At 43.7% G+C, this 27,925-nt stretch overlaps 1 protein-coding gene across 2 annotated transcripts; it reads right to left on the bottom strand.

Moving 5' to 3' along the window:
* On the bottom strand, positions 1-27,620 carry LOC132394108 (myelin-associated glycoprotein-like). Of its 2 annotated transcripts, none has more exons than XM_059969982.1 (5): positions 27,393-27,620; positions 6,082-6,375; positions 3,614-3,698; positions 1,025-1,106; positions 1-267 (listed from the first exon to the last, which is right to left on the bottom strand). In XM_059969982.1, the coding sequence occupies exons 1-5, from the start codon at positions 27,487-27,489 to the stop codon at positions 79-81; spliced, it is 747 nt and encodes a 248-aa protein (XP_059825965.1). In that variant the 5' UTR covers positions 27,490-27,620; the 3' UTR covers positions 1-78. The 2 variants fall into 2 exon arrangements, with proteins under 2 accessions (XP_059825965.1, XP_059825885.1); XM_059969902.1 differs by having other exon boundaries at positions 3,602-3,698.
* Between the last annotated feature and the right edge of the window lie 305 nt (positions 27,621-27,925).

Consider the following 27,925-nt stretch of genomic DNA (forward strand, 5'->3'; position numbering starts at 1 on the left):
ATTGGCCTTCTTACCAAGAACCAGTAGGCTCTCTACACCCCCCACCCCGAACCCCCTGCCCACTAGCACTCTGACCCCTCAGGCTGGCCCGATTGATTGGAAGTGCAGCTCTGAGTATATGACCGTCTCCCCACTGCGAGCAGGGCCCCCACCACCGTGCAGGTCCCGCAGGTTGGCGTACACTGGGTTACACGCCTCCCCCTCTCCAACGGACATTCCTGGTGAAACTTCCAGTGGGATCTGGCTCGTCCTCTGCCTCTCCGTGTCCTGGGGCAGAAATAAAAGCAAATCTCAATTCTTCATCAAACAGCATTGAACTGCTCACTCCCCATCACGAAACTAATTCCACAACCTCTGGATTTACTTCCAAGGACTCTACAACTCAGGCTCTCAATATTTATTACTTATTTGTGTATTGTTACTTTTAATTTTGTATTTGCAGAGTGTTATCTTTTGCTCATTAGCTGTTTGCATCAATGATGTGTGGAGATTTAATTGCTTCTGTTTTGTTTTTTAGTTTTTATTATGAATGCCCGTAAGAAAATAATTCTCAGGATAGAATGTGGTGACATGTATGCACTTTGATAATAAATCTACTTTAAACTTTGAACACTGAGGACAAAGATATTAAAATGCTGTGAATACTGGCTAGTGAATAACAGGTTGGAACCCTGCTGTGGGCACAGTCCTCTTGTTCTTTCCCCTCCCCTCCCACATTTCTTCTCAGTTACTCTCTCCTCCCAATTCCCTGCAAGTCTCTCAACTTTGTCTATTTACTTCATTTACTCTCTTGTTCCTCCTTTTACTCTCTTTCCACCTCTGCCTCCCTATCTCCCTCCTTTCCACTCCCTCCATCTCTCTTTCACACTCCCTCACTTTTGCTCCTTCCCTCCCTCTCATTCACTCATCCATGCTCCTAAACCCCAGACCATGGTAATCTGTGAGCAATTCCCCCTCAATGTCCTTCCCGCAGCGCTGTGCTCCCGGTGTCCTGCCCTTTAGTGGACTGAGCTCTGACTTGTACCTGAGGTGCAGTCAAGTGTGCAGTGGAGCTGACGGTCGTGTCCAGGATCTCCAAGGCCTTCTCCTTGGTCCGTGCATCCCGTCTGGAACAGCAGAAGGTTGGACTAGAGTTACAGAGCATTAGTGTCAGCCAAATTGACACCCCAATCTCACCTCACTGTGACATCCAGACCATTTGATACCCTCAGCACCAGTCTGTCCCACCTCCTCCTTCCCTTCTCCCCTCTTTCCCCACCCACTCCCTTCCCTTCTCCCAACCCTCCTCCTCCCCACTTCCACCTTCCCATCACCTCAATTAACTCTACTCCACTCAGAAAGAGAGAGAAATATCTGAAAGCTTAATAGTTTCCTTCTTCGTTTGGACGCCTCACCTGTGGTGCTGACAACCGACCACTGATCAAGGTGTGACCACCCAAGCGCTGTGTGTCCACGGGATGACAAGGACCAGACTGGAAGGCAGGGAATTCCCAGTCTCCCTCATTGTGCTTTTGGATCTGGAGCTCTCTTTGTTTACGTTGCTTTATTTTATGATGTAAGTTATGTATAACATACAGACGCCGTGTACGTCCTCCCTGTGACCACATGGATTCCTACGGGTGCTCTAGTTTCCTCCTACATTCTAAAGATGTACCAGTTAGTAGCTCAATTGGTCATTGTAAATTGTCCTGTGATCGGCTCAGGTTTGGGATTGAAGGGCCTCTTCCGTGCTGTGTCTCTAAATAAATTATTTTGTCATGTGTGTAGTGTACAGTGCTGCTGCTAATTGCCATAACATATACAGTGCCTATAAAAATTATTCACCCCCTCTTGGATGTTTTCATGTTTTCTTGTTTTACAACATTGAATCACAATGGGTTCAATTTGCCTTTTTGACTGAGTAACAGAAAAGGACTCTTTCATGTCAAGATTGAAAACAGATCTCTACAAAGTGTTCTAAATTAATTACAAATATAAAACACAAAATAATTGATTGCATAAGTATTGACCCTGTATAATGTGATACACCAGATCATGACTGGTCCAGCTTATTGGTTTTCGAAGTCACATAATTAGTTAAGTGGAGATCTGTTTTTGGAGACCTGTGTACAGTCAAGATATTTCAGTTGATTGTAGTATACTGTGTCTCTAAAATGTATTCACACCCCCATCCCATAAGTTTTCATGTTTTATTGTTTTCCAACATTGAATCACATGGATTTAATTTGTTTTTATTGACACTGATCAATACTGTTTTTATTGTCAAGATGAAAACAGATCTCTACAAAATTACAAATATAAAACACAAAATAACTGATTGCATAAATATTCACCCCCACCCCACTTTATAATGACCACCAAATTATCACTGCTGCAGCCAATTAGTTTCAGCAGTCACATAATTAGTTAAATGGAAACCTGTGTGCTGTCAGGGTGTTTCAATTGATTGTAGTAAAAATACACCTGTATCTGGAAGGTCCAACTGCTGGTGAGTCAGTATCCTGGCAAAAACTACTCCATGAAGACAAAAGAGCACTCCAGACAACTTTGTGACAAGCTTATTGAAAACCACAAGATAAAAGAAGATGGATAAAAGAACATTTCCATGTCACTGAATATCCTTTGGAGAACAGTTAAGGTAATCATCCAGAAATGTAAAGGATATGGCAGAGCTGTAAATCTGCCTCAGCAGACCATCCTCAAAAACCTGAGTGACTGTGCAAGAAGGGGACTAGTGAGGAAGGTCACCAAGAGACCTGTGACAACTCAGGAGGAGTTGCAAGCTTCAGTGGCTGAGATGGGAGAGACTGTGCAAACAACAACTGTTGTCCAGGTGCTTCACCAGTCCCAGGTTTATGGGAGAGTGGCAAAGAGAAAGTTACCGTTGAAAATCGCTCACATGAAATCTCAGCTAGCATTGGCCAGAAGGCACGTGGGAGTCTCTGAAGCCAGCTGGAGGAAGGTTCCATGGTAGATTGAACCCAAAGTGAGCTTGGTGGCCATCAGACTAAACGCTATGTTTGACATAACCCCAAAACCACGCATCAGAAACCACCATCCCTACCATGAAGCATGGTGGTGGCTGCAACATGCTGAGGGGATGCTTCACTGCAGCAAGCCCTGCAAGGCTTGTGAAGGTAGAGGGTAAAATAAATGCAGTAAAATACAGGAAAATTCTCCTGTTAACCAGATGTTAACCAGGACCCTTGAGATTGTCAAAGATCCTTCCTATCCGTCTCACAATCTCTTTGACCATCTTTGTCCCCTCCAGCACCCCACCATCAGACAGGAGGAACTGTAGCATTATGAGAAGGACTGTGAGGATGGGAAACAGATTCTTCCCCACCACTGGACCCCCTGACAACACCCAGGTCTCATCACTTATGAAGTGTTGTTAATGCACCTTATGATTAATGTTAATCTTACAAAATATATTTAATTATTTGTTAATTTATTTGGTAATGTTGTTTTATGTATTCTGTGTGTGTTATATGTACTGTTTTGTATGCCCTGTTCCAGGGAATGTTGTTTCATTTCATGGTATAAATGTATACAATTGAAACGACAATAAAACTGAACTTGAATGTTGATCTGGACTTACTTCGGGATGTACCTGGAGATGAAGAACCCAGCCAGTAGCATACTGAGAATGACACTGCTCGTGAGTAACACAGTGATCCAGACAGCAGAGACCCCACCTGTAACATCAAGCAACATGACAGCTTCAGAATAGTCCACTGTACAAGTCAAACCCTTTCTCATTTATGGACAGGCTACTGCACAGGATCTCAAAAAAGCTGCAGAAAATTCCAAACTCAGCAGCATCATGGGCACTAGCCTCTTCAGTACCGAAATCATCTTCAAAAGTTGAAGCCTCACAAAGACGTTGTTATAGACCTGCACCACTCAGGATATGACTTTTTCTCAATGCTTCCATCAAGGAGGAAGTACATCCTGAAGACACACACTCATGTGTGAGGAAAGCTTTATCCTCACTGGCACTGCCTCATGATTCTTTTCACTTTTTGTTTTGCTCTCTCTTTGCACAACTTATTTAATTCAATTTACTTTCTATAAAAATGTATCATGCCTATAAAAAGTATTCATCCTTTATTGTTTTACAACGCTGATTCACTGTGTATTTAAGTTGGCTTTTTTGACGCTAATCAATAGAAAAAGACTCTTTCATGTCAAAGTGAAAACGGATCTCTGCAAAGAGATATAAAGAAATTGCAAATTCAAAACAAAATATTTGATTGCATAATTGTTCACCCCTCTAGAACAATAGCACACCAAATCATCACTGGTGCAGCCAATTGCTTTTAGAAATCACATAATTAGTTACATGGAGATCTGTTTTTGGAGACCTATGTACAGTCAAGGTGCTTTCATTCATTGTGGTAAAAATACACCTGTGCCGGGCATGTCCACCTGCTTGTGAATCAGGGTGCTGGCAAAAACTACACCATGAAGTCAGAAGAATGCTCCAAGCAACTCCCTGATAGGGTTAATGAAAAGTACAAGTCAGGAGTAGGATACAATAAAATTTCCAAGTCACTGACTATCCCTTGGAGAAGAGTTAAATCAGTCATCGAGAAATGGAAAGAATATTGCACAGCTGTACATCTGCCCGGAGCAGGCTGTCTTCAAAAAGTGAGTAACCATGAAAGAAGAAGAGTAGAGAGGGAGGCCACCAAGAGACCGATGACAACTCTGGAGGAGTTACAAGCTTCAGTGGCTGAGATAGGAGAGATTGTGCATACAACAACTGTTGCCCGGGTACTTCACCAGTTTCAGCGTATGGGAGAGTGGCAAACAAAAGGACACTGTTGAAAAGAAACCCACATGAAATCACAGCTAGAGTTTGCTGAAAGGCAGGTGGGAGACTCTGAAGTCAGGTAGAAGAAGGTTCTATCGTCTGATGAAACCAAAATTGAACATTTTGGCCATCAGAGTCAACGCTATGTTTGGTGTAAACCAAACACTGCACGTCATGAGTACGCACCATCCCCACGATGAAACGTGACAGTGACTGCATCACGCTGTGGGGATGCTTCACTGCAGCAGGCCCTGGTAGGCTTGGAAGGCAGAGGGTAAAATGAATTCAGCAAAGTACAGGGGAATCCTGTTGGAAAACCTGATGCAGTCTGCTAGAGAACTGGGAATGGGAAAAAAAGTTTCTTTTCCAGCAAGACAAAGATTCATGTCCTGTTGTGGCAAAATCACAGTACGGACCTCAATCTAATTGAGAATTTATGGCTGGACTGGAAAAAGGCAGTACAATTGCGATCCCTATGAAGTCTGACAGAGCAAGAGCAGTTTTGTAAAGAAGAACAGGGGGAAATTGCAGTGTTCAGATGTGCAGAGCTGAAAGAGACCGATACACACAGACTCAAGGCTGTAATTGCTGCCAAAGGTGCATCTATTAAATACTGAGTTAAAGGGGGTGAATACTTATGCAATCAGTTATTTTGTGTTTTATATTTGTAACTAGTATATATGACTTTTCAGAGATCCATTTTCACTTTGACACATAAGTATTTTTCCGTTGATTCGTGTCAAAAAAGCCAAATTAAATCCACTGTGATTCAATATTGTAAAATAATAAAACATAAAAACTTTTTGGGGGGTTGGGGAGGAATACTTTTTATAGGCGCTGTATATAGTTCTCTTTGTAATTTATAGATATTGTACTGTACATTGCCATGTAGTCTTGCTGCAGAACAACATATTAGACATCATGTGCCGCTGATATTGGACCTGATTCTGCTTCTGATTCTAATGTAATAACCAGGACATTCAGCTTTTCATTGCCAACGCGTTGTGGGAGAGAGAGATCCATGTGTTTATTCTCACTTTTACTTGGGCTTTGTCCTTTGCACATTGAGAGAAAAACCTAAATTCTTGGATAAAGGTAGTGGGGTCTTAAAGGAGAGTGGAGAGTGTGATTCCCATTTCACCTTCTCAATGTGTTCCTAAGCTTGTGATCTGGTCCCTAGGGAAGCAGGGCAGCAGTCTGTACACAGCAAGATCCCATGACTAGCAACGTAACAATGACCATTAGTCATTTGTCAACCTCACCTGTCATCCACTGGGAAACTGCGAACATGACCTCTCCATGTTGGTTTTGGACAGTACAGAAGGCGGTCACATCCTCCTCTCCCTCGCCCACACCCATCGTCAGCGAGCTAGTCACCAGCTGCCCGTCTGCCACCTGCCACGTCTGGAAACGACCGTGCGTCTGGTTCCCGCTGAGGTTGGCGAGGGGGAGGTGCCAGGTGAGCTCTCCGGGTGGGTTTGATCTGGCCGCACACACACATGTGATGACATCGGGGGTCCGAGTGCATCCTGAGTCCCGAGAAATCTCAGGCTTATCTGGGAAGAAACAGGCAGGAGATGTTGGTAGCACTGATATATTGTCATGGTCCAGTGCTATACTGCAGCATCAGCTGTCCTCTGTTAGACCCCCCTTTCCATTCACTGTAAACTGAGCCTATCTCCATTTTGATGCGTTGGATCCCCCTCCTCCACATTCAGAGATGCTCTTCTGCATATCACTGCTGCAACGTGTGATTGTTTGAGTTACTGTCGCCTTCCTGTCAGATTGAACCAGTCTGGCTTTTCTCCTCTGACCTTTCCCATTAACAAAGTGCTTTTGCCCACAGAACTGCCACTCACTGGGTTTTATTGTGTTTGTTTTTCACACCATCCTCTGTAAGCTCTAAAGACTATTGTGTGTGAAAACTCCACATGATCAGCAGTGTCTGCAAACATCAGGCTCTTGAACAGAAGTGGATAGTTATACCCATTTAAGTACTCTGTATATCGCTATTTCATGCTCGTTATTTATGAAGATTGATTTATATCTGCATTTGCACGGTTTGTTTACAGTTAACAGTTCCTGATCTTTACAATTTACAGTTACGGTTCTACAGATTTCCTAAGTCTGCCTGCAGAGAAAGAATCTCAGGGTTGTATGTGGTGACGTGTATGTACTCTGATAATAAATCTTACTTTGAACTTTGTACTCAAGTCACCCTGTCTGGCACCAATGATCACTCCATGGTTAAAGTCACTTAGATCATATTCCCTCCCCATTCCAATATTTGGTCTGACAAACAACAGAATCTCTTAACCATGTCTGCATGCTTTTATGCATTGAGTTGCTGCCACATGATTCGTTGATTAAATATTTGCATAAACAAGCAGGTGTACAGGTATTTAATAGTGTGGCCACTGAGTGTGTATTGTGTATCGAAGGATAAATAGTCCACTGACTTTGCATTTGTACTTAGAGATGTAGCAATGCATCCTTCATATTCACCCAAAAATTATTCACGTTGTTGGGAGAAGTGATTGAGAGATTTTGTGGGGCATCTAATAAAGACAAATAAAGAGTTAAGCATGAGAACACATGTTGTAGAACAAGATTCCACGTGTCAATCACCTGAATGATTTCTGCAGTCAATTCCATTCCACCTTTGCAATGTGTTCCAATGTACACAGAATGTGGAAAAGTGCAGCTCAGGAACATCCCCTGTGGCTCATGATGCTATGGTGAGCTAATTATTCTAGAAACCAAATCCTTAAATAAGCTAACCTATTTTGCCTACAACATGTCCCTATCCCTCCATTCCCTGCACATTCATATGCCCATCTTCGTGCCTTTGAAACACCTCAACCTTCACCACCACCCCGACAGAACTTTACAGGCTCCCTCAGCTCGCTGTATGAAAAGCAAACTTGCCCCACGAATCGTTTTTGCATTTAAGCCTTCTCGCCTCATGCATGGCCTCCAATATTGAACATCACAACCCCGGGTAAAAGATACGGTCTGTCTATACTTGCTCTGAAATCTCTCTCAGTGTCTGGAGAAAACAATTTGTATGTCCAGCCTTTCCTTATCACACCTGCGCTGTCATCCGGACAGCATCCTCTTCTTCACCCTCTCCAAAGCCTCTCCACCCTTCCGATAATGTGGTGAACAGAACTGAATGCAATAGTTCACATGGGGTCTAACCAAAACTTTATTCACCTTTAACATAACTTCTCAACTCCAGAGCTTATAAAGGCAAACATGCCTTACACCTTCTTTCCCAGCCTATCAAACTGTTGGGAGCTATGAACTCAGATCCCCACATTCCTCTGATCAGCAACATTGTTAAGGGTTCTGCCATTGACTGTTCCTGTCACTTTACACCTGATCTTCCAAACTGCAACACCTCACACTTACTTCAATTAATCTCCATCTGCCACTTCTCTGCCCCGACCTGCAACTGATCTCTATCCTGCCTAATCTTTTGGCAACCTTATTCACTGTCCACAACAACACCAGTTTAGGAAATGGTAAATTAAACGGACCCACAAGCCAGGATGCCCACAAGAAGAAGGAACTTTCTCCATCCTCACAACTTCTCCAATTTGTCGAAAGCTTCAGAACATCAACTCACCATAAACTCAGCATGGCGATGTGGGTACCGGAGATATAGGTGGGGTGAGGGAGGTTGGGTTTGTGGGATATCGAGGTCAGTTCTTGCCTTGAGTCTCATCAGGCAGCTCAATTTTCTATTTCCGTAGCATATGTTTCCTCAAACCAACACGGATGGATGGAAAGCATGCAAGGAGCTGGCCGGATTCACACTCAGGACCAGTTCTTGATGCCCCTACAGTGACGTCCCGCTCAGTAGGTTAATGCTCATTGTAAATTTTCCTGTGATTAGGCTAGGATTAAACTGGGAAACTGTGGGGTGGTGTGGCTCGAAGGCCTGGAGGGCGCTTTTCAGTACTGTATCTCAATAAACAAATAAATAGATTTAGAGGGAACTCTTGGCTTAAGACCACCCACTTACATTCCACAGTGAGGGCTATTTCCCTCTCCAAACACCAGCCACAGCTTGTTGCTGGAACCTGTTGTGCTCAGTGTGACCCTGAGATGTCTCCACCTCAGGTTCGATGCTGAGAAACTCTGGACGCAGCAGAGGATTTTTGTTGGAATGCCTTCCTTCATATTCACCCAGGAATTGTTCAGCCTGTTGGTAGAAGTGACTGAGAAATTCTGTGGGGCATCTGAGGACAAACCAATGGTTAACAGTGGCACAGTTTTGAGGCAATAGAAGATCATAAATCAGTTTTGAAAGTGAGCTGGGCCTGTTGGGACATGTCTGCGGAGCAAGAGATCACAGAGTGAGTTGGAGACAGTTCCTTGCGGAGTGTTTGATGCTCTGGGCCAACTCACTGGAATTTAAAAGCATGAGGTGGAATCTCATTGAAACATATCGAACATTGAAAGCCTTTACTGGGACGATGTGGAGATAATGTTTCCTATAGTGTGTATGTCGAGGGCCAGAGGGAACAGCCTCTGAACAGACGGATGTCCATACAGAATGAAGATGAGGCGGCATTTCTTTAGCCAGAGGGTGGTGAATCTGTGTAATTCATTGCCACAGATGGTTGTGGAGGGTGTCATTGTGTATATTTATTAGCTTCTTGCTTAGGGTGTCAAATATTATGGAGAAGACCAGAGACTGGGTTTGAGGGGGATAACAAATCAGCCATGATGGAATTTGTGTAGCAGTGTCGATGGGCCGAGTGTTAAGTATAACATATCAAGTGTCGTGTAGCCGCCCACCCTCCTGATAATCTGGCAAACGCCTGAGCTGTTACATTTCACCAGCCTGAGCAGAGGGGGCTGGATAACTGGATTGTGCCATTCTGCTACAGCCAGAGGGTTCCTGGAGCTGCTTCATTTATGCCAGATCTTTTTAAGGAGAGGAATGTTTTCACACCCCAGCAATTTACTATGGACTGGCCAGCATTGAATATAAACCCACAGTCAGGAGATGATTGGGTCACTTGGTTTGAGGAGTATTTATTATGTTGTAACCAAGTTCTGTTCGGTTCAGCTGATTCATGTTTGGACTCTGGGACTTTTCTGTTGAGTTTGTAGATACTTTGGGTAAATAAAACCCCTATTTTTTTCACCTTTACCTACTCTGCCAGGTTTATGCTTACCCTGGTCCTTCACAGATGTGGCAGCGGTGGGGTCAGCAGTAGAAGGTGCAGGAAAGGTGCTTTGAATTTTTTTCCAACATGAAGAAAGCAGTAGGAGGAGGGAAACCACCGGCCTATCGAGAGCAGCAGCTGGAGTTGGGGAGCAGTCTGAGGCTGAAGCGGAAGGTGGGGCCAGGTCCTCAGAAATAGAGGAGCCCCGGGAGCCCACTATTATCGACCTGGCCAATGTTCTTTGCACGTATATGGGGCAGCAGCAGGTACGAGATGCCCAGTTGGTGAGGCCAAGAGCAGCGATTTAAAGCACAGCAGCCCCAGTTCAATCTGCTCCAGTCAGAGGTGCAGGCCCGCTCCCCTCCAACATTTGATCAACCTTCTGGTAAGACAGATACTGTGGGGGCAGATGTTGTGGTTTCAGACACAGGCCCCCCTCCTGCCCAGGTAAACTTTGGGGTCTTCCATCAGGATGGCTCTACAGCAATACACTTGAGATCTACTCAGGAGCCAAAGCTTCAGCAGCTGACTGATCCTGATGATATTGAACATTTTCTTGTCACTTTTGAGAGAATAGCAACAGCATGCAGATGGCCAATTGGAGATTGGGCCTTTAGGTTCATTCCATTATTGACAGGCAAAGCTAGGAGTGCCTATGCTCATATGGACATTGATGATGCTGCAGACTATGAGGAAGTTAGGAGTGTATTACAAAAAAAAGATATAGATCCAGAAACCTACAGACAGAGATATCGCGGCCTTGAGATTGAACCAGATGAAGGCCCAAAAGAACTATATGTCAGGTTAAAGAAGCTTTATGGGAAATGGGTTCACCCGAAGGGGAAGACGGTGAATGAAATTGGAGAATTTACTGTCCTGGAACAATATCTGAGAATGCTTTCCCCTGAGCTACAGGTCTGGATTAAGGAGCACAACCCTGCAACGGCCGTAGAAGCAGCTGGCCTAGCTGATGTGTTTGTTGCTGCCAGATGGAAGAAGCAGCCGTGGAGCTTCACTGCCTGGAAGTTAACTAAGGATCACAAAGGGCCAGGTGTCTCCCGGTCAGTACAAAGGGTGGATTCAGACAGGGGTAAATCTCCTGTAAAGGAGAAATCTACAGAGGTTAACTCATTTTCTAGATCTTTCAAGAGACTTATTTGTTACATGTGTGGTGAAGAGGGGCACACTAAATTTGTCTGTCCCAGTAATTCTCTGAAACTAATCCAGATGTGCTATGTGCCCAGATGTGACCTGAAGTCAAAGAAAGCGCACAACAGTCTCAGAGAGAGATCATGGTGGAGGTGAATGGCTGTGAATTAAAGGCACTTATTGACAGTGGCAGTGACCAAACCCTTGTTCATAGACAGTTCATTCCTCCTCCTACTGTGTGTATGACTGAGACTGTGCCCATCTGTTGTGTACATGGAGATGACCAGCTTTATCCCACAGCAGATGTTCATATCAAAGTGCAAGGCCAGAATTATCTCCTGAACGTAGGGGTTGCTGATCATCTCCCCTTTCCGGTGGTGCCAGGTCAGGATTTGCCTGATCCTCTTGATCTTTTGCGTCCAAGTTAGGTCTGTAAAGTTGCACTTACCCGGGCAAAAGCCAAGGACATCAAACCTCTCTACCCAACCTCTCAGTGAACTTCCTTTTTATAATGTTGAAATTGAAACTCAGCCTGGAAGGGACGGTAAAGCTCGTAGCCAGAAAAGACAGGAAAAGTTATAAAATACTGAAGTGAATTCATCCATTGAACCTCACCCACCCCAGCTTTTGGGGTTTCAAATACCGATATCCAGACAATGCAACAAAATGATGTTAGTCTAACTCTGCATTTCAAGCAGGTTAAACACATTATGGAAGGGGAAACAATTGAACTGATGAAGGGAAATGGATATTTTAGAGAAAATGGGATATTGTACCGCCAGCAGGGGTCAGCGATGCAGCTAATGGTGCCCATATCTGCTAGAGGAACTGCACTTGAGTTGGGTCACTATTCCCTGGGCAGGCCACCTGGGGAAACACAAAAGTTTTGACTGTATTAAGAAACATTTTCACTGGTCGGGTCTACGTGCTGCTGTGGCCCAGTATTGCAGAAGCTGTCCTCAATGTCATCAAACCTCAGTCAGATTTCCTTCTCAAGTTCCCCTTCGGTCTTTGCCAAGCATTGCCACTCCAGTTGAACGGTTGGGTATGGATGTTGTGGGCCCAGTAGAAAGAAGCAAGTCAGGAAATCTCTTTATGTTAGTAATTACTGACTGTGCTACCAGATATCGAGAAGTTTTTCCACTTAAAACTGTCAAGGCTAAGTCAATTGCTTTTTGTTTGATGCAATTCTTTGCAAGGGTGAGGTTTTCAAAGGAAATTCCTGCTGATCAGGGGACAAACTTCATGTCCAGATTATTGAGGGATGTGTACAAACCAGTGGGGATTAAAGGCATCTGTACTACCCCATATCATCCCCAGACTGATGGGTTGACAGAGGTTCAACCAAACCCTTAAACAGCTGGTCAGAAAGTTCATAAGTGGTACAGGATCTGATTGGGAACGATGGTGACCCTATTTGCTTTTTGCTTACAGGGAAGTACCTCAGGCACCAACCGGTTTTTCACCTTTTGAATTATTGAATGGACGAGGTAAGAGGCCGACTTACTTTACTTAAAACCCACTGGGAAAAGAGTCACAAAATAGCAGAGCCACAGGGTGTTGGAGCCCATGTTGCCCACATGAGGGAGAAATTGGAGAAAATGGCTGCATTGGCTCAGCAGAATGTGATGGAGGCCCAACAGAAGCAAAAAAACCTGGTACGACCAAACTGCCTGGGAGCGGAGTTTTTCCACTGGACAGAAAGTTTTGGTAATGCTCCCTAAACAAGGCAGCAAGCCTTTAGCTAAGTGGCAAGGGCCTTATGACATAACACAGAAAGTGGGTCCAACTACATATGAGATAGCAGCTCCTGGCCAGGCACGCCCACAGAGAATTTTGCATATTAACTTACTGAAAGAATGGTTTCCCAGGTCTGACCAGAAAGAGGTGTTGTTGATTAGACGTGTGGAAGAAGAGGACAACGATGAGAAACATTACCTTCCGGTACCTGCCTCTGCCTTGCCCGATCTCGTCCAACTCACGGCTGACCACCAGACCCACGTCAGTGCCCTCAGTGTCCCAAATATTTTTTAAAGAAATTCCTGGTCATACAAAAGTAACTGAACATAACATTGTGCTTAAAAAGAATGCCGCTGTGAGAAGAAGGAGCTACAGAATCCCGGAGTGCCTCCTGGTGCTCCTGAAAAAGGAGATAGAATTGATGCCGTCCCTGGGCATCACTGAGGTATCAAGAAGTGAGTGGTGTAACCCATTGCCTTGGTTCCAAAGAAAGATGGCGCTATAAGATTCTGTATAGATTTTCATTATCTGAATCCAATCTCTGAATTTAATTCCTATCCATTTCCTCGCATTGATGAACTTATTGACTGGTTAGGCAAATTGAGATTTCTAACCCCCATTGATCTCTGCGAGGGTTACTGGCAGGTGCCATTGACTCTACAGTCCCGTGAGCTGACAGCCTTCCGTACGCCATGGGGTCTGTGTCAGTTCACCGTAATGCCATTTGGACTTCACGGTGCCCCAGCTACGTTCCAACGATGAATGGACCAGGTGTTGTTTGGACTTTCTGATTTCGCTGCAGCCTACTTGGATGATATTGTTGTTCACGGGGCTGCCTGGGAGGAGCGTAAAGATCACCTGAAGACGGTCAGCAGATGTCTCCAGGAAGCCGGATTGACTGCCAACCCCTCAAAGTGTCAGTTTGCCAAGACTGAGATTGAATATTTTGGCTACATTATTGGCAGTGGGGTTATCAAACCACAGGCACACAAACATCAAGCCATTTAGTCCTGTCCGTGTCCACGGACAAAGACCCAGCTGAAATCATTCCTTGGAATGTCAGGATGGTACAGGAGATTTGTGCCTGACTGTTCCTCTCGTGCTGCTGTTCTCACAGATATGACTCTGCGGATGAGTCCTACTCAGCTGCAGTGGAGTGAGGAGGCGGAACGTTAGGATGCGCTGAGTGAGAACCCTGTATTGTGCAGTCCTGACTTTATTAAGGGTTTTGTGTTGCAGACGGATGCCTCAGAGTGAGGTTTGGGAGCGGTGCTTTTGCAGGGACAGCCCAGTGATCGTCACCCACTGGCTTACATCAGCAGGAAGTTGTTCCCGAGCGAGACTCGTTATTCCACTGTGGAGAAAGAATGCTTGGCACTGAAATGGGCTTTGGACTCCCTCAAGTATTATATCTGGGGAAGAGAGTTCATCCTGGAAACTGACCATAAAGCCCTGAGGTGGATGGAAGGGGTGAAGGATGCTAATAACCCTGTCACCTGCTGGTATTTGGCGATGCAGCCATATCGTTTTACCATTCAGCTACTCTCGGGTGAGATAACACCGCTGCAGACTTTTCTTCCCACTCTTAGGGCGTGATACTAGAAGGAGGGGAATGTGTGGCTGCGGCAATTACCAGCCGCACATTCAACCGGGCATATTAAGTGTCCTGTAGCCACCCATCCTCCTGATGATCTGGTAGAGGACTGAACTGTTACATTACACCAGCCTGAGTAGATGGGGCTGGATAACTGGATGGGCCATTCTGCGACAGCCAGAGCGGTGTTCTCTGGATCTGCTTCATTTATGCCGCATCTTCTTAAGCAGAGGAATATCTTCTCTCATCTGCAATGTACTATGGACTGGCCAGCATTGAATATAAACACTCAGTTGTGTGGTGTCACGTGGTTTGAGGAATGCTTATTATGTTGTTGAAGGGGAACTTTAGAAGGAAATCTGGCTGAGGTTTGATGACATTGAGGACAGCTTCTGCAATACTGGGCCACAGCAGCACGTAGACCCGACCAGTGCAAATGCTTCGTAAAACAGTCAAAACTTTTGTGTTTCCCCAGGTGGCCTGCCCAGAGAATAGAGTGACACAATTCAAGTACAGTTTCTCTGGCAGATATAGGCACCATTAGCTGCATCGATGACCCCTGCTGGCAGTACAGTATCCCATTTTCTATAAAATATCCATTTCCATTCACCAGCTCAACTTTTTCCCCTTCCATAAAGTGTTTAACCTGCTTGAAATACAGAGTTAGACTAACATCATTTTGTTGCATTGCTTCGATGTCAGTTGGTATTTGAAACCCCAAACGCTGGGGTGGGTGAGGTTCAATGGATGAATTCACTTCAGTATTTTATAACTTTTCCTGTCTTTTCTGGCTACAAGCTTTACCATTCCTTCCAGGATAAGTTTCAATTTCAACATTATAAAAACGAAGTTCACTGAGAGGTTGGGTAGATTGTTTGATGTTCTTGGCTTTTGCCCGGGTAAGTACAGCTTTACAGACCTGACTTGGACGCAAAAGATCAAGACGAACAGGCAAATCCTGACCTGGCACCACCGGAAAGGGGAGTTGATCAGCAACTCCTACGTTCAGGAGATAATTCTGGCCTTGCACTTTGATATGAACATCTGCTGTGGGATAAAGCTGGTCATCTCCATGTACACAACAGATGGGCACAGTCTCAGTCATACACACAGTAGGAGGAGGAATGAACTGTCTATGAACAAGGGTCTGGTCACTGCCACTGTCAATAAGTGCCTTTAACTTGCAGCCATTCACCTCCACCATGATCTCACTCTGCGATTGTCGTGGCTCCCTCTTTGACCAGATCACCTCTGGGCACATAGCACATCTGGATTAGTTTCAGAGAATTATTGGGGCAGACAAATTTAGTGTGCCCCTCTTCACCACACTTGTAACCAATAAGTCTCTTGAAAGATCTAGAAAATGAGTTAACCTCTGTAGATTTCTCCTTTACAGGAGCCTTACCCCCGGCTGAATCCACCCTTCGTAGAAACATAGAAACATAGAAAATAGGTGCAGGGGTAGGCCATTGGGCCCTTTGAGCCTGCACTGCCATTCAGTATGATCATGGCTGATCATCCAACTCAGAACCCTGTATCTGCTTTCTCTCCATACCCCCTGATCCCTTTAGCCACAAGGGCCATATCTAACATATATCTAACATATCTAACCTACATATCTAAGGTTCGTATTGACTGGGAGACACCTGGCACTTTGTAATCCTTAGTTAACTTCCAGGCAGTGAAGCTCCACGGCTGCTTCTTCTGTCTGGCAGCAACAAACACATCAGCTAGGCCAGCTGCTTCTACGGCCATTGCAGGATTGTGCTCCTTAATCCAGACCTGTAGCTCAGGGGAAAGCATTCTCAGATATTGTTCCAGGACAATAAATTCTCCAATTCCATTCACCGTCTTCCTCTTCAGGTGAACCCATTTCCCATAAAGCTTCTTTAACCTGACATATACTTAGTTTGGGCCTTCATCTGGTTCAATCTCAAGGCTGCGATATCTCTGTCTGTAGGTTTCTGGATCTATATCTTTTTTTTGTAATAGCCCTTCTAACTTCCTCATAGTCTGCAGCATCATCAATGTCAATATGAGCATAGGCACTCCTAGCTTTGCCTGTCAATAATGGAATGAGCCTAAAGGCCCAATCTCCAATTGGCCATCTGCACGCTGTTGCTATTCTCTCAAAAGTGACAAGAAAATGTTCAATATCATCAGGATCAATCAGCTGCTGAAGCTTTGGCCCCTGAGTAGATCTCAAGTGTATTGCTGTAGAGCCATCCTGATGGGAGACCCCAAAGTTTACCCGGGCAGGAGGGGGGGCCTGTGTCTGAAACCACAACATCTGCCCCCACAGTATCTGTCTTACCAGAAGGTTGATCAAATGTTGGAGGGGTGCGGGCCTGCACCTCTGACTGAAGCAGATTGAACTGGGGCTGCAGTGCTTTAAATCGCTGCTCTTGGCGTCACCAACTGGGCCTCTCGTACCTGCTGCTGACCCATATACGTGCAAAGATATTGGCCAGGTCGATAATAATGGGCTCCCGGGGCTCCTCTATTTCTGAGGCCCCAGAACACCCTGGAAGGTCCCACCTCCGATTCAGCCTCAGACTGCTCCTGAACTCCAGCTGCTGCTCCCAACTGGCTCGATTGGATAAAAAAATTCAAAACACCTTTCCTGCACATGCTACTGCTGACCCCACCGCTGCCACGTCTGTGAAGGACCAGGGTAAGCATAAAACTGGCAGAGTAGGTAAAGGTGAAAAAAATAGGGGTTTTATTTACACAAAATATTTACAAACTCAACAAAACTGTTCTAGACTCCAAGCTTGAATCAGCTAAACAGAGCAGAACTTGGTTACAACATAATAAATACTCCTCAGACCAAGTGACGCCATCATCTCCTGACTGTGGGTTTATGTTCAATGCTGGCCAGTCCATAGTAAATAGCAGGGGTGAGAAACATAAATGAAGCAGCTCCAGAGATCCCTCAGGCTGTAGCAGAATGGCACAATTCAATTATCCAGCCCCCTCTACTCAGGCTGGTGTAATGCAACAGCTCAGTCGTTTGATCTGGAAGGGTGAACTGCTGACAACTCGGCGAATTGGGTGGTTGGGAGTGGAGAAAGGATGGCAGTTGTTTAAACAACTAGATTGTGAATGGATGGAGGATGGCAGGGGGACCTGATGATTCGTGAAGTGAATTAGAGATGGAGGTTGGTGGGAAAGAGAAATGGAGTGGAAAAAGCAGGAAAAGAAATGAGATGTCAAACTCTGAGGAGTCAGGGGATGACTGAAGCAGACAATAGACAATAGGTGCAGGAGTAGGCCATTCGGCCCTTCGAGCCAGCACCGCCATTCTATGTGATCATGTCTGATCATCCACAATCAGTACCCCGTGCCTGCCTTCTCCCCATATCTCTTGACTCCACATTCTTTAAGAGCTCTATCTAACTCTTTCTTGAAAGCATCCAGAGAACTGGCCTCCACTGCCTTCTGAGGCAGAGCATTTCATAGATCCGCAACTTTCTGGGTGAAAAAGATTTTCCTGAACTCTGTTCTAAATGGCCTACCTCTTAATCTTAAACTGTGGCCTCTGGTTCTGGACTTCCAACATCAGGAACATGTTTCCTGCCTCTAGTGTGTCCAATCCCTTGATAATCTTATATGTTTCAATCAGATCCCCTCTCATCCTTCTAAATCCCAGTGTATACAAGCCCAGTCGCTGCAATCTTTCAGTATATGACAGTCCCACCATCCCAGGAATTAACCTCATTTTCCTATGCTATGCTCCCTCAATAGCAAGAATATTCCTCCTCAAATTTGGAGACTAAAACTGAACATGATACTCCAGATGTGGTCTCACCACGGCCCTGTACAACTGCAGAAGGACCTCTTTGCTGCTATACTCAACTCCCCTTGTTATGAAGGCCAACGTGCCATTAGCTTTCTTCAATGCCTGCCGTACCTGCATGCAGATTTTCAATGACTGATGTAGAAGAATATATTGTACTTCCCATTTTCCTAACTTGACACCATTCAGATAGTAATCTGCCTTCCTGTTTTTGCCACCAAAGTGGATAACCTCACATTTATCCACATTAAACTGCATCTGCCATGCATCTACCCACTCACCCAACCTGTCCGAGTCACCCTGCATTCTCCTAACATCCTCCTCATATTTCACACTACTACCCAGCTTTGTGTCATCTGCAAATTTGCTAATGTTACTTTTAATCCCTTCATCTAAATCATTAATGTATATTGTAAATAGCCGTGGTCCCAGCACCGAGCCTTGTGGTACCCCACTAGTCACTGCCTGCCATTCTGAAAAGGACCTGTTAGTCCCGACTCTTTGTTTCCTCTCTGCCAACCAATTTTCTATCCATGTTAGTACCCTACCCCCAATACCATGTGCTCTAATTTTGCCCACTAATCTCCTATATGGGACCTTATCAAATGCTTTCTGAAGGTCCAGGTACACCGCATCCACTGGCTCTTCCTTGTCAATTTTCATAGTTACATCCTCAAAAAATTCCAGAAGATTAGTCAAGCATGATTTCCTCTTTGTAAGTCCATGCTGACTCGGACTGGTCCTGTTACTGCTATCCACATGTGCTGCTATTTCATCTTTTACAATTGACTCCTTCCCACCACTGATATCAGGCTAACTGGTCTGTAATTCCCTGTTTTCTTTTTCCCTCCTTTCTTAAAAAGTGGGAATACATTAGCTACCCTCCAATCCTCAGGAACTGATCCTGAATCTATAGAACATTGGAAAATGATTACCAGTGTATCCACAATTTCTCGAGCCACCTCCTTAAGTACCCTGGGATACAGACCATCAGGCTCTGGGGATTTATCAGCCTTCAGTCCCATCAGTCTGCCCAACACCATTTTCTGCCTAATGTGAATTTCCTTCAGCTCCTCCATTACCCTAGGTCCTCTGGCCACTATTACACCTGGGAGATTGTTTGTGTCTTCCCTAGTGAAGACAGATCCAAAGTACCTGTTCAACTCGTCTGCCATTTCCATGTTCCCATAATAAATTCACCCATTTCTGCCTTCAAGGGCCCAACTTTGTCCTTAACTAATTTTTTCCTCTTCACATACCTAAAGAAGTTTTTACTATCCTCCTTTATATTCTTGGATGGTAACTTTTGTATCTTATATTTTCTCCCCGTATTGCCTTTTTAGTTATCTTCTGTTGCTCTTTAAAAGTTCTCCGTACATCTTTGCTATGTTTTATATCTCTTTTATTTTTAAACTGTCCTTGACTTCCCTTGTTAGTCATGGTCACTCCCTACTCCCCTTAGAATCTTTCTTCCGCTTTGGGAAGTACTGATCCTCTACCTTCTGTATTATTCCCAGAAATACCTGCCATTGTTGTTCCACTGTCATCCCTGCTAGGGTATCCTTCCAGTCAACTTTGGCCAGTTCCTCCCTCATGGCTCCATAGTCCCCTTTGTTCAACTGGAATACTGACACTTCTGATTTTCCCTTCTCCCTCTCAAATTGTAGATTAAAAGTTATCATGTTATGGTCACTACCTCCTAATGCTGTAGGATAGCAAAACAATGGAAAGAAGATGAGATTAAAGCAATTATACAACTGAGCCTTTTGATGATTGGAACCCGATTCATCTGACGAAGGTAATAAACAAACTTGCAGGTGAGCTCAAAATAGCAAAGGTATTATGAAATGGATTGCTATTAGTGATTTGTCGGGATAGTGCTCAGCAAGGCAAAGTGATAAGATAAATCTAAGTACAATGCTCAGTACCCAACAACAGAAAGTGGACTAGAGGAGTTATTTCAGGAATACCAACAGAAGTTACTATGGTTGAGATTAAACAGAACATAAAAGGAGCAAAAATTGAGGCCAAACGTTTGAAAGTTACAAGAAAAAGAAACAAGTGTGATAGTTTATCAGTTATGATTAATTTTGATGAAGAAAGATTGCCGACTAAAGTTTATTTCAGGTATATGTGTTTTGAGGTCAGAATATATATACCACCGCCTTTGAAATGCTTTAAATGTCAGAAATTCGGGCATATCGCGGCGGTATGCAGAGGGAAACAAAAATGTGGGAGATGCACTGGAGAACATGAATATGGGAAATGCGAAGCGGAAGCTGGGCTGAAATGCTGCAATTGTGGTGGGGAACACGGTGCAGCTTATCGAGGGGACATTAATAGCAAGAAGGCAGCTGAGATACAACATGTTAAAGTAACAAGGGATTAGCTATGCAGAGGCAGTGAAAGGAATTGCTGAAAAAGAGACGGCGATCAAGTGAACAAATATAGGGAATAATAAGCCAGTGAACTGTGAGGGCTGTAATGTGATAAATAAGGATGCACTAATAACGAGTAGAAAGGATTTCGTACTGTTCATGGTAGATGTAATTAACTGTTTAGTGTTAACAGACAAGAGAACCAAGAAAGTTAAAATTATAGTCAGGTCTGCAGAAAATATCTTGGTATTACAGGGCTTTGGTGGGAAGTAGTTAAAGAAACACTGAATTGAGGGTCAAACAGTTCACAGGCAGGGGAGGCGGGATCTTAATGGCAGTATATATATTTTACAATGGAATGCAAGGAGTCTTATCGCAAATAGTCTAGAATTTAAGAAATATGTATCAGAGCTTAAGGAAAAAACTCAGATTTTATGTATACAGGAAACATGGTTGAAACCACAATTAGATTTTGTTTTACAGCTATTAGGAAGGATAGAAGTAATGGCAATGCGAGAGGAGTAGCAATATTTATAACCAGTGGGCTGAGGTGTAATATAATCAACATAGGGCAGAAATATGAATCAATAACAATCAAAATTTGGAAAGGCAGAGAATGTTTTGTAATAATAAATTATTATAATCCATGTAGAAGATTAAGCAAAGATGCATTAAACACAGTGGGTGGTGGGATGAAAGGGAAAATAATATGGTGTGGGGATTTCAATGGACACAGTCAACTATGGGGATGTAAAAATATTGATGAAAACGGATTAATGATAGAAGAATTTATAGATGATAAAAAATTGGCATGTATAAATAATGGACAAGGTACGAGATATAACATTTCCCAAAACATAGAATCCACAATAGACAACATTTGTAGGTAGAGAATTAGCAGGGATCAGTACTTGGAATGTATTAAAACTAACTGCAGTAGGAAGTGATCATTATCCCATACTCACAAAGATTCAGATTAAAATAGAACAAAATAAAGGACCTAGAGTGTCAAGGTGGAAACTAAATAAGGCAGATTGGGAAATATTTTAAAGAAGAAGTGAAGTAAGATGAATAAAGATTTTAGATGAAAATATATTGGATATAGAAGAAATGAATGATAAATTGGTCACAGCAGCAGTTATAAATTCAGCAGAAGAAACAATTCCAAAAAATAAAGGTAGAGGAAAGAGTTAAAGTGTTCCATGGTGGAATTGTGAAAGTAGTAGAAGTATAAAAGTAAGAAAAACAGCATTTAAAGAGTAAAAATGACAACATTCGGTAGAAACATGAATACAATATAAAATAGCACAAGCAGAAGTTTGGAAAATAATCAAACAAGCAAAGCGAGCACACTGGAGACAATATTGAAACAAAATTGGAAAAGAAACTCAACTGCCTGAAATACAGGGCATGATAAGGAAAATGAATGATATAAGAAGTAGCAAAGAGATTCCTGTACTAAAAAGCAAGGACAAAGTTGCAATTAACAATGTAGAAAAAGCAGAAATATTGGCAAAAACTTTTGTTAACATACATAGCTTGGAAAATTTGACTGTTGAGGCTAGACAACAAAGGGAGGAGAGGCTTTAGCAAAATTCAGGAATTATGGACAAAAGAGCAACATCAGAAGAAGTACTGGAGACACCTATTTGCAAAACAAAAATAGAAAGAGCTATTATGAATGCGCGGCCAACTTGTCTGGGAAGGATCAAGTATGGAGTATAATGCTGAAGCATTTATCAGGAAGTGCACTTCTAGTTCTGCAGAGACTGTTTCATGATAAATGGGAAAGAGGTAAAATACCATCTGCATGGAAACATTCTGCTATTGTTCCAATATTAAAACCTGGTAAAGATTCATCAGACACATCAAACTATAGACCAATTGCATTAATTTCACAGCTAGGTAAACTTACGGAATGAATAATAACTGATAGGCTTACATACTTTCTAGACTATCTTTTTGATCAAACAAAGAGTACGCCAGAACATATTCGGTTGAAAATGAACACCACAAGGTTGTGTCTGCAGTCCATTACTATTTACCATAATGATAAATGACATATTTGCACAAGTTGAAAATAGAGTGGGGAACTCCTTATCTGCAGATGCTGGGGCTTTATGGGTGAGGGGAAGAAATCTAATTTATATACAAAGGAAAATGCAAGATGCAATTAATAAGGTGGAGGAGTGGGCAAATAAATGGGGTTTCAAATTGTCTCCAAGTAAGTCGCAAGTGATATGTTTATCAAGAAATCAGAAACCAGTTTGCGTGAAATCAAATGAACAAAAATTAGAGCAGATAAAGATAATTCCGTTCCTTGGTTTGTTATTTGATGAGAAACTTACATGGAAAAAGCAAATTGAGAAAATTACGAGCAAATGTAACAAAATAAGCAACTTATTGAGGTGTCTTGCTGGACAGGATTGGAGTACAAGCAGGATATCGTTATTAAATATTTATCAAGCTCGATTGAGGGCTACTCTGGATTGTGGATGTGCAGCATACATGTCAGCTGCAGAAAGTAATTTAAAAATGCTGGATGTTGAGCGAGCTCAGGCCCTCAGGATACGTAGTGGTGCATCAGCTGTATCAGCTCTTCAAGTCAAAATGGGGGAAATGCCTTTAAGACTTAGAAGAATAAAGCTAATGCTACTTTACTGGGTTAACACCATGGGGTATAACTACTCACATCCAGCTAAAGCTATATTAAAAGACTGCTGGGAACATAATAATCCAAATTATAATAGCTTTGGATGGATTGGGGATGCAGCAGCACAAAAATATGATCTGCACAAAATGGAATATAGCCCTACAGTTCCAGTACCTGATGTTCCTCCATGGCTCTTTACAATACATACAGTGGATACAAACCTGCAACAATTTTTTAAAAAGTAGTCTAACTGTGGAATCAAATTGATAGTACAAGAATATATAGACCTGCATTTTAGAAACAAATTAGTAATATTTACGGATGGCTCCAAAGAACCTTGCTCTGGCCACACAGGTATTGCAGTCTACATTCCTCAGTGCAAAACTAGTATCAGGAAAAGAACATCAAACCATTTATCAGTGTATACAACAGAATTAATGGCAATATTGAGTGAATTATCTTGGTTAGAAGAAAATAATGCCAAAAAGCTGTAATCTGTTCAGACACTTTGTCTGCATTAACCTCTATCAAATCAAGAAAATCAGAAAGTAGACAGGATATTTTATTGGAGATTCTATGCAAGTTATATACACCGACCAAAATGGGGTAGAAATAAGCTTCCTTTGGGTTCCTGCTCATAGTGGTGTGGAGGGTAATGAAAAAGTGGACATTATAGTTAAACAATCACTCAAATCATCTATAATACAGGTCCAGATCCCTCTAAGCAAAGTGGAAGTCAAAAGCATTATAAAAACAGGTATTGAGGAGACGTGGCAGAAACATTGGGATGAGAGTGAAACAGGGAGACAACTGTACAAAATACAAGGGCAAGTCAGATACCAAAGAATATCAGGTGGGCATAGAAAGATAGAAGTGATCATCAGTCATTCAAGAATTGGACACACAAGTCTTAATTACACATTATACTAAATAGGGAAACGTCCAAATGGGTTGTGTGAAATCTGCAATCAACCAGAAACAGTTGGACATGTATTGATTAAATGTAAGAAGTCTGAAAGAGAAAGGGTGAAGATGATAGGAGCGCTTAAGATGAACAAAAATAAAACTGCTGTGGGTAAAGAAGACATTTTAGGAGTTCAAGAGAAATACGGACCTATATCATGGAGTATCTGAAAGACTCTGGTTTATAGTATAGAATTTAGGGAACGCATTTCTTTCCTCCTGTTTATCAAACGATCCACACTCCAGTCTAGCAGGTGGCGGTAATGCACCTTAAAGCTGGTTTGGCAACCGTCATAAAACAAAATAAGAAGAAGCAGAAGCTCAGCCGTTTGCCAGATTATCAGGAGGGTGGGCGGCTACAGGACACTTGATATGCCCGCTTGGTGGTGCGGCCGGTCGTTGCAGCCGCCACAGTCCAAATTCCTCGCCGCAAGCTCACTACCAAGGACAGCCCCGCACTGATTACGGAGAAGGTGTTGTCCACTCTGAAGGGCAGAAACGAGGGACAGTGTGATATCGCAGAGACAATGCTGAGCATCATCAATGAATATTGTTGTCACACTGAGGGAGCGCCGCACTGTGGGAGGGGCGATAGTGAGTTACAGTGTGGGAGGGGTAATTCTGAGGAAGAGTCACACTGTGGGAGGGGTGATACTGTGTGAGATCTCTCTCCTAAAGTTGAAAATAGCGGCCAAATCCTAAAAGTTCGGGTTTAGAGACCTCCAGAAGGTTTTGGGAGAATGGGGTGTCATATTGACAGTGGACTGGAGCGGGTACTTTCCTGCAAGGACCCGGTTTTTGAAGTTTTCGGTCCGTGTTTCTCGAGCGCTGAGCAGTGGCTGCAGCTGACTGATTGCCAAAGTTCGAGTTTTTAACTTTGTCGGGAGCGGGAACGGATTAAATCCGTTTTGAAACGGCGGAAACCCCTCCCGTTTAGATTGCCGAGCCCAGGGCGATTGGGAAGACTTCGGAGCGGCCGGAGGAAGAGCGGACTGACCTGGGAGACACCTTCGTTTTTGCAGCAGCACGGATGGCGCTGAGGTTTTTCAACCAGACGGACATCCAGCCTGTCCACGGATAACTCCCATCTCCCTCCCCTCTCTGAACTGTTTCTTTTTGAGAGATTATTTGCTGGAGTCTCGCTGTGTTTAGCGTTCTGTAGTTGTCGAATTTCGGACTGAGTACTGACTGTCATGACAGCGTGCATCTCCAACATGTCGGCATCGCAGTCGTATGCGGAGACTGCGGGCTCTGGAATTACATCCCGCGAAGAGAGTCACCCTTTCAAATTAATGGCTCCTAAAGATGCTGTACAACGTACGGAACCAACTTCAGTCAGTAGGAAGGACGCTTTGAAGCCGACGTCGCTGGGCCTACCCCCGCTGCTCCCCTCTTTCTGTTCCTCCCGTCGGCAGCCCCCCCCCCCTTCACCGTGCCTGTGGCGATGGAGGTCGGTGATGGGCGCGGCACGGGTGAAGATAGGGAGTGGGTTGAGGTAGGAAGGCAAAGAGAAACTAGAAACACACCGAGGCTTCTACCACTGCGAAGGGGCGGGCAGTTCCTGTTAAACATCTTGAGAGTAGAGGAGGCCATGGATAGACATATCAGAATATCCATATAAATATCCATAGCCTCCTCTTCTGTCAAGATGAAGCCACACTCAGGTTGGAGGAACAACACCTTATATACCGGCTGGGTAGCCACCATGATAATGGCATGAACATTGACCTCTAACTTCCGTTAATGCCCCTCCTCCCCTTCTTACCCCATCCCTGACATAATTAGTTGTTTGTTTTTTTTCTCTCGCTCTCTGCCCATCACCCTGCCTATTCTCCATCTCCCTCTGGTGCTCCCCCTCCCATTTTCTTTCTCCCGAGGCCTCCTGTACAATGATCCTTTCCCTTCTCCAGCTCTGTATCACTTTCAACAATCACCTTTCCAGCTCTGAGCTTCATCCTACCCCCTCCAGTCTTCTCCTATCATTTTGCATTTCCCCCTCCCCCCACTATCAAATCTCTTAGTATCTCTCCTTTCGGTTAGTCCTGACGAAGGGTCTCGGCCCGAAATGTCGACAATGCTTCTTCCTATAGATGCTGCCTGGCCTGCTGGGTTCCACCAGCATTTTGTGTGTGTAGGATGCAGAAGGACTTGGACAGATTAGGAGAATGGGCAAGAAAATGGCAAATGAAATACAATGTTGGAAAATGCATGGTCATGCACTTTAGGAGTAGAAATAAATGTGTGGATTATTTTCTAAATGGGGAGAAAATGAGATGCAGAGGAACTTGGGAATCCTTGAGCAGAATACCCTGAAAGTGAACTTGCAGGTTGAGTTGGTGGTGAGGAAGGCACATGCCATGTTTGCATTAATTTCAAAGAGGCCAGAATATAAGAGCAGGGATGTGATCTTGAGGCTTTATAAGGCACTGGCAAGGCTTCACCTTGAGCATTGTGAACAGTTTCGGGCTCCTTATCTAAGAAAAGATGTGCTGGCTTTGGAGAGGGTTCAGATGAGGTTCACAGGATGATTCTGGGAATGAAAGGTTTATCACAAGAGGAATGTTTGATGGCTCTGGGCCTGTGCTTGCTGGAATTTAGAAGGATTATGAGGATCTCTTTGAAATCTTTTGAATGTTGAAAGCCCCAGACAGAGTAGATGTGGAAAGGATGTCTCCCATGTTGGGGGAGTCTAGGACAGGAGAACAGGGCCTCAGAGGAACGTCCATTTCATACAAAAATGTGGAGAAATTTCTTTAGCCAGAATTTCTGGAATTTGTTACGGACAACTGTGGAAGCCAGGTCATTGGGTGTATTTAAGGCAAACATTGATAGGTTCTTGATTGGCCATGGCATCAAAGGTTATGGGGAAGAGGCTGGGGTGTGGGGCTGAGGAGGGGGGAAAATGGATCAGCCATGACTGAATGTTTAAGCAGATTTGATGGACCAAATGGTCTAATTCTGCTCCTATGTTTTATCATTTTCTCATGGATATTCAGGGCAACACTTGTTAATAAATAAATGATTTAGTTATCCTCATACTGAAATTTGCAGAATATTTCTGTGTACTCTGCGGATTACTGCTGTACCTGTATGATAACTGATCCACATACTTACACTGCACAGTTAGTGTGAGGGTCTGCTCCGATGAAACTGATGGGTATCTGACTCTGCAGGTGAGATTTTGCCCGTGGTGTTTGGGTGCTGGGGTCATGGTCAGGACAGAAGTATATGTCAGAGTGTTGTTCCACCGAGTTACACTGCTTGAGACTGATGGTGGGACATCTGTGGGGGTGACCCAGGTTAAGTTGGGTGAAGTTCCATCACACGTGGTGTTGAAGATGCAGGTTATGGTCACAGACTTTCCTTTTACAATTTCACCAGCGAATATCGTGGGTTTATCTGTGAAATCTAACATAGAAAAATGGATCCTTTTAGTTCAGTATCACCAGATGCATCAGTTCAGATAGAAATCCCAGCCCCACAACAGGAAAGGTGTTTACAGGATGATCCCTGAACAATGAGGGTAGAGTGTGAGGGAAAGTTGAACAGTGTGGGGTTCATTACTGTTCTGAAAGCTGTTGAGAGGGGAAATGGGAATCAGAGTCCTCCACTGAGATCCTCAATATCACACAGTCACTGATACATCC

This window comes from Hypanus sabinus, chromosome 1 (genome assembly GCF_030144855.1).
Source record: "Hypanus sabinus isolate sHypSab1 chromosome 1, sHypSab1.hap1, whole genome shotgun sequence".
Classification (NCBI taxonomy): domain Eukaryota; kingdom Metazoa; phylum Chordata; class Chondrichthyes; order Myliobatiformes; family Dasyatidae; genus Hypanus; species Hypanus sabinus.

Coding starts and splice junctions, on each gene's coding strand:
- LOC132394108 (XM_059969902.1), bottom strand. CDS start 27,489: ATGACCCCAGCACCCAAACACCACGGGCAAAATCTCACCTGCAGAGTC. Junction 3,699..6,081: donor AGTTTCCCAGTGGATGACAG/GTGAGGTTGACA, acceptor TTGATGTTACAG/GTGGGGTCTCTGCTGTCTGG. Junction 1,107..3,601: donor ATCTCCAGGTACATCCCGAA/GTAAGTCCAGAT, acceptor CTGCTGTTCCAG/ACGGGATGCACGGACCAAGG.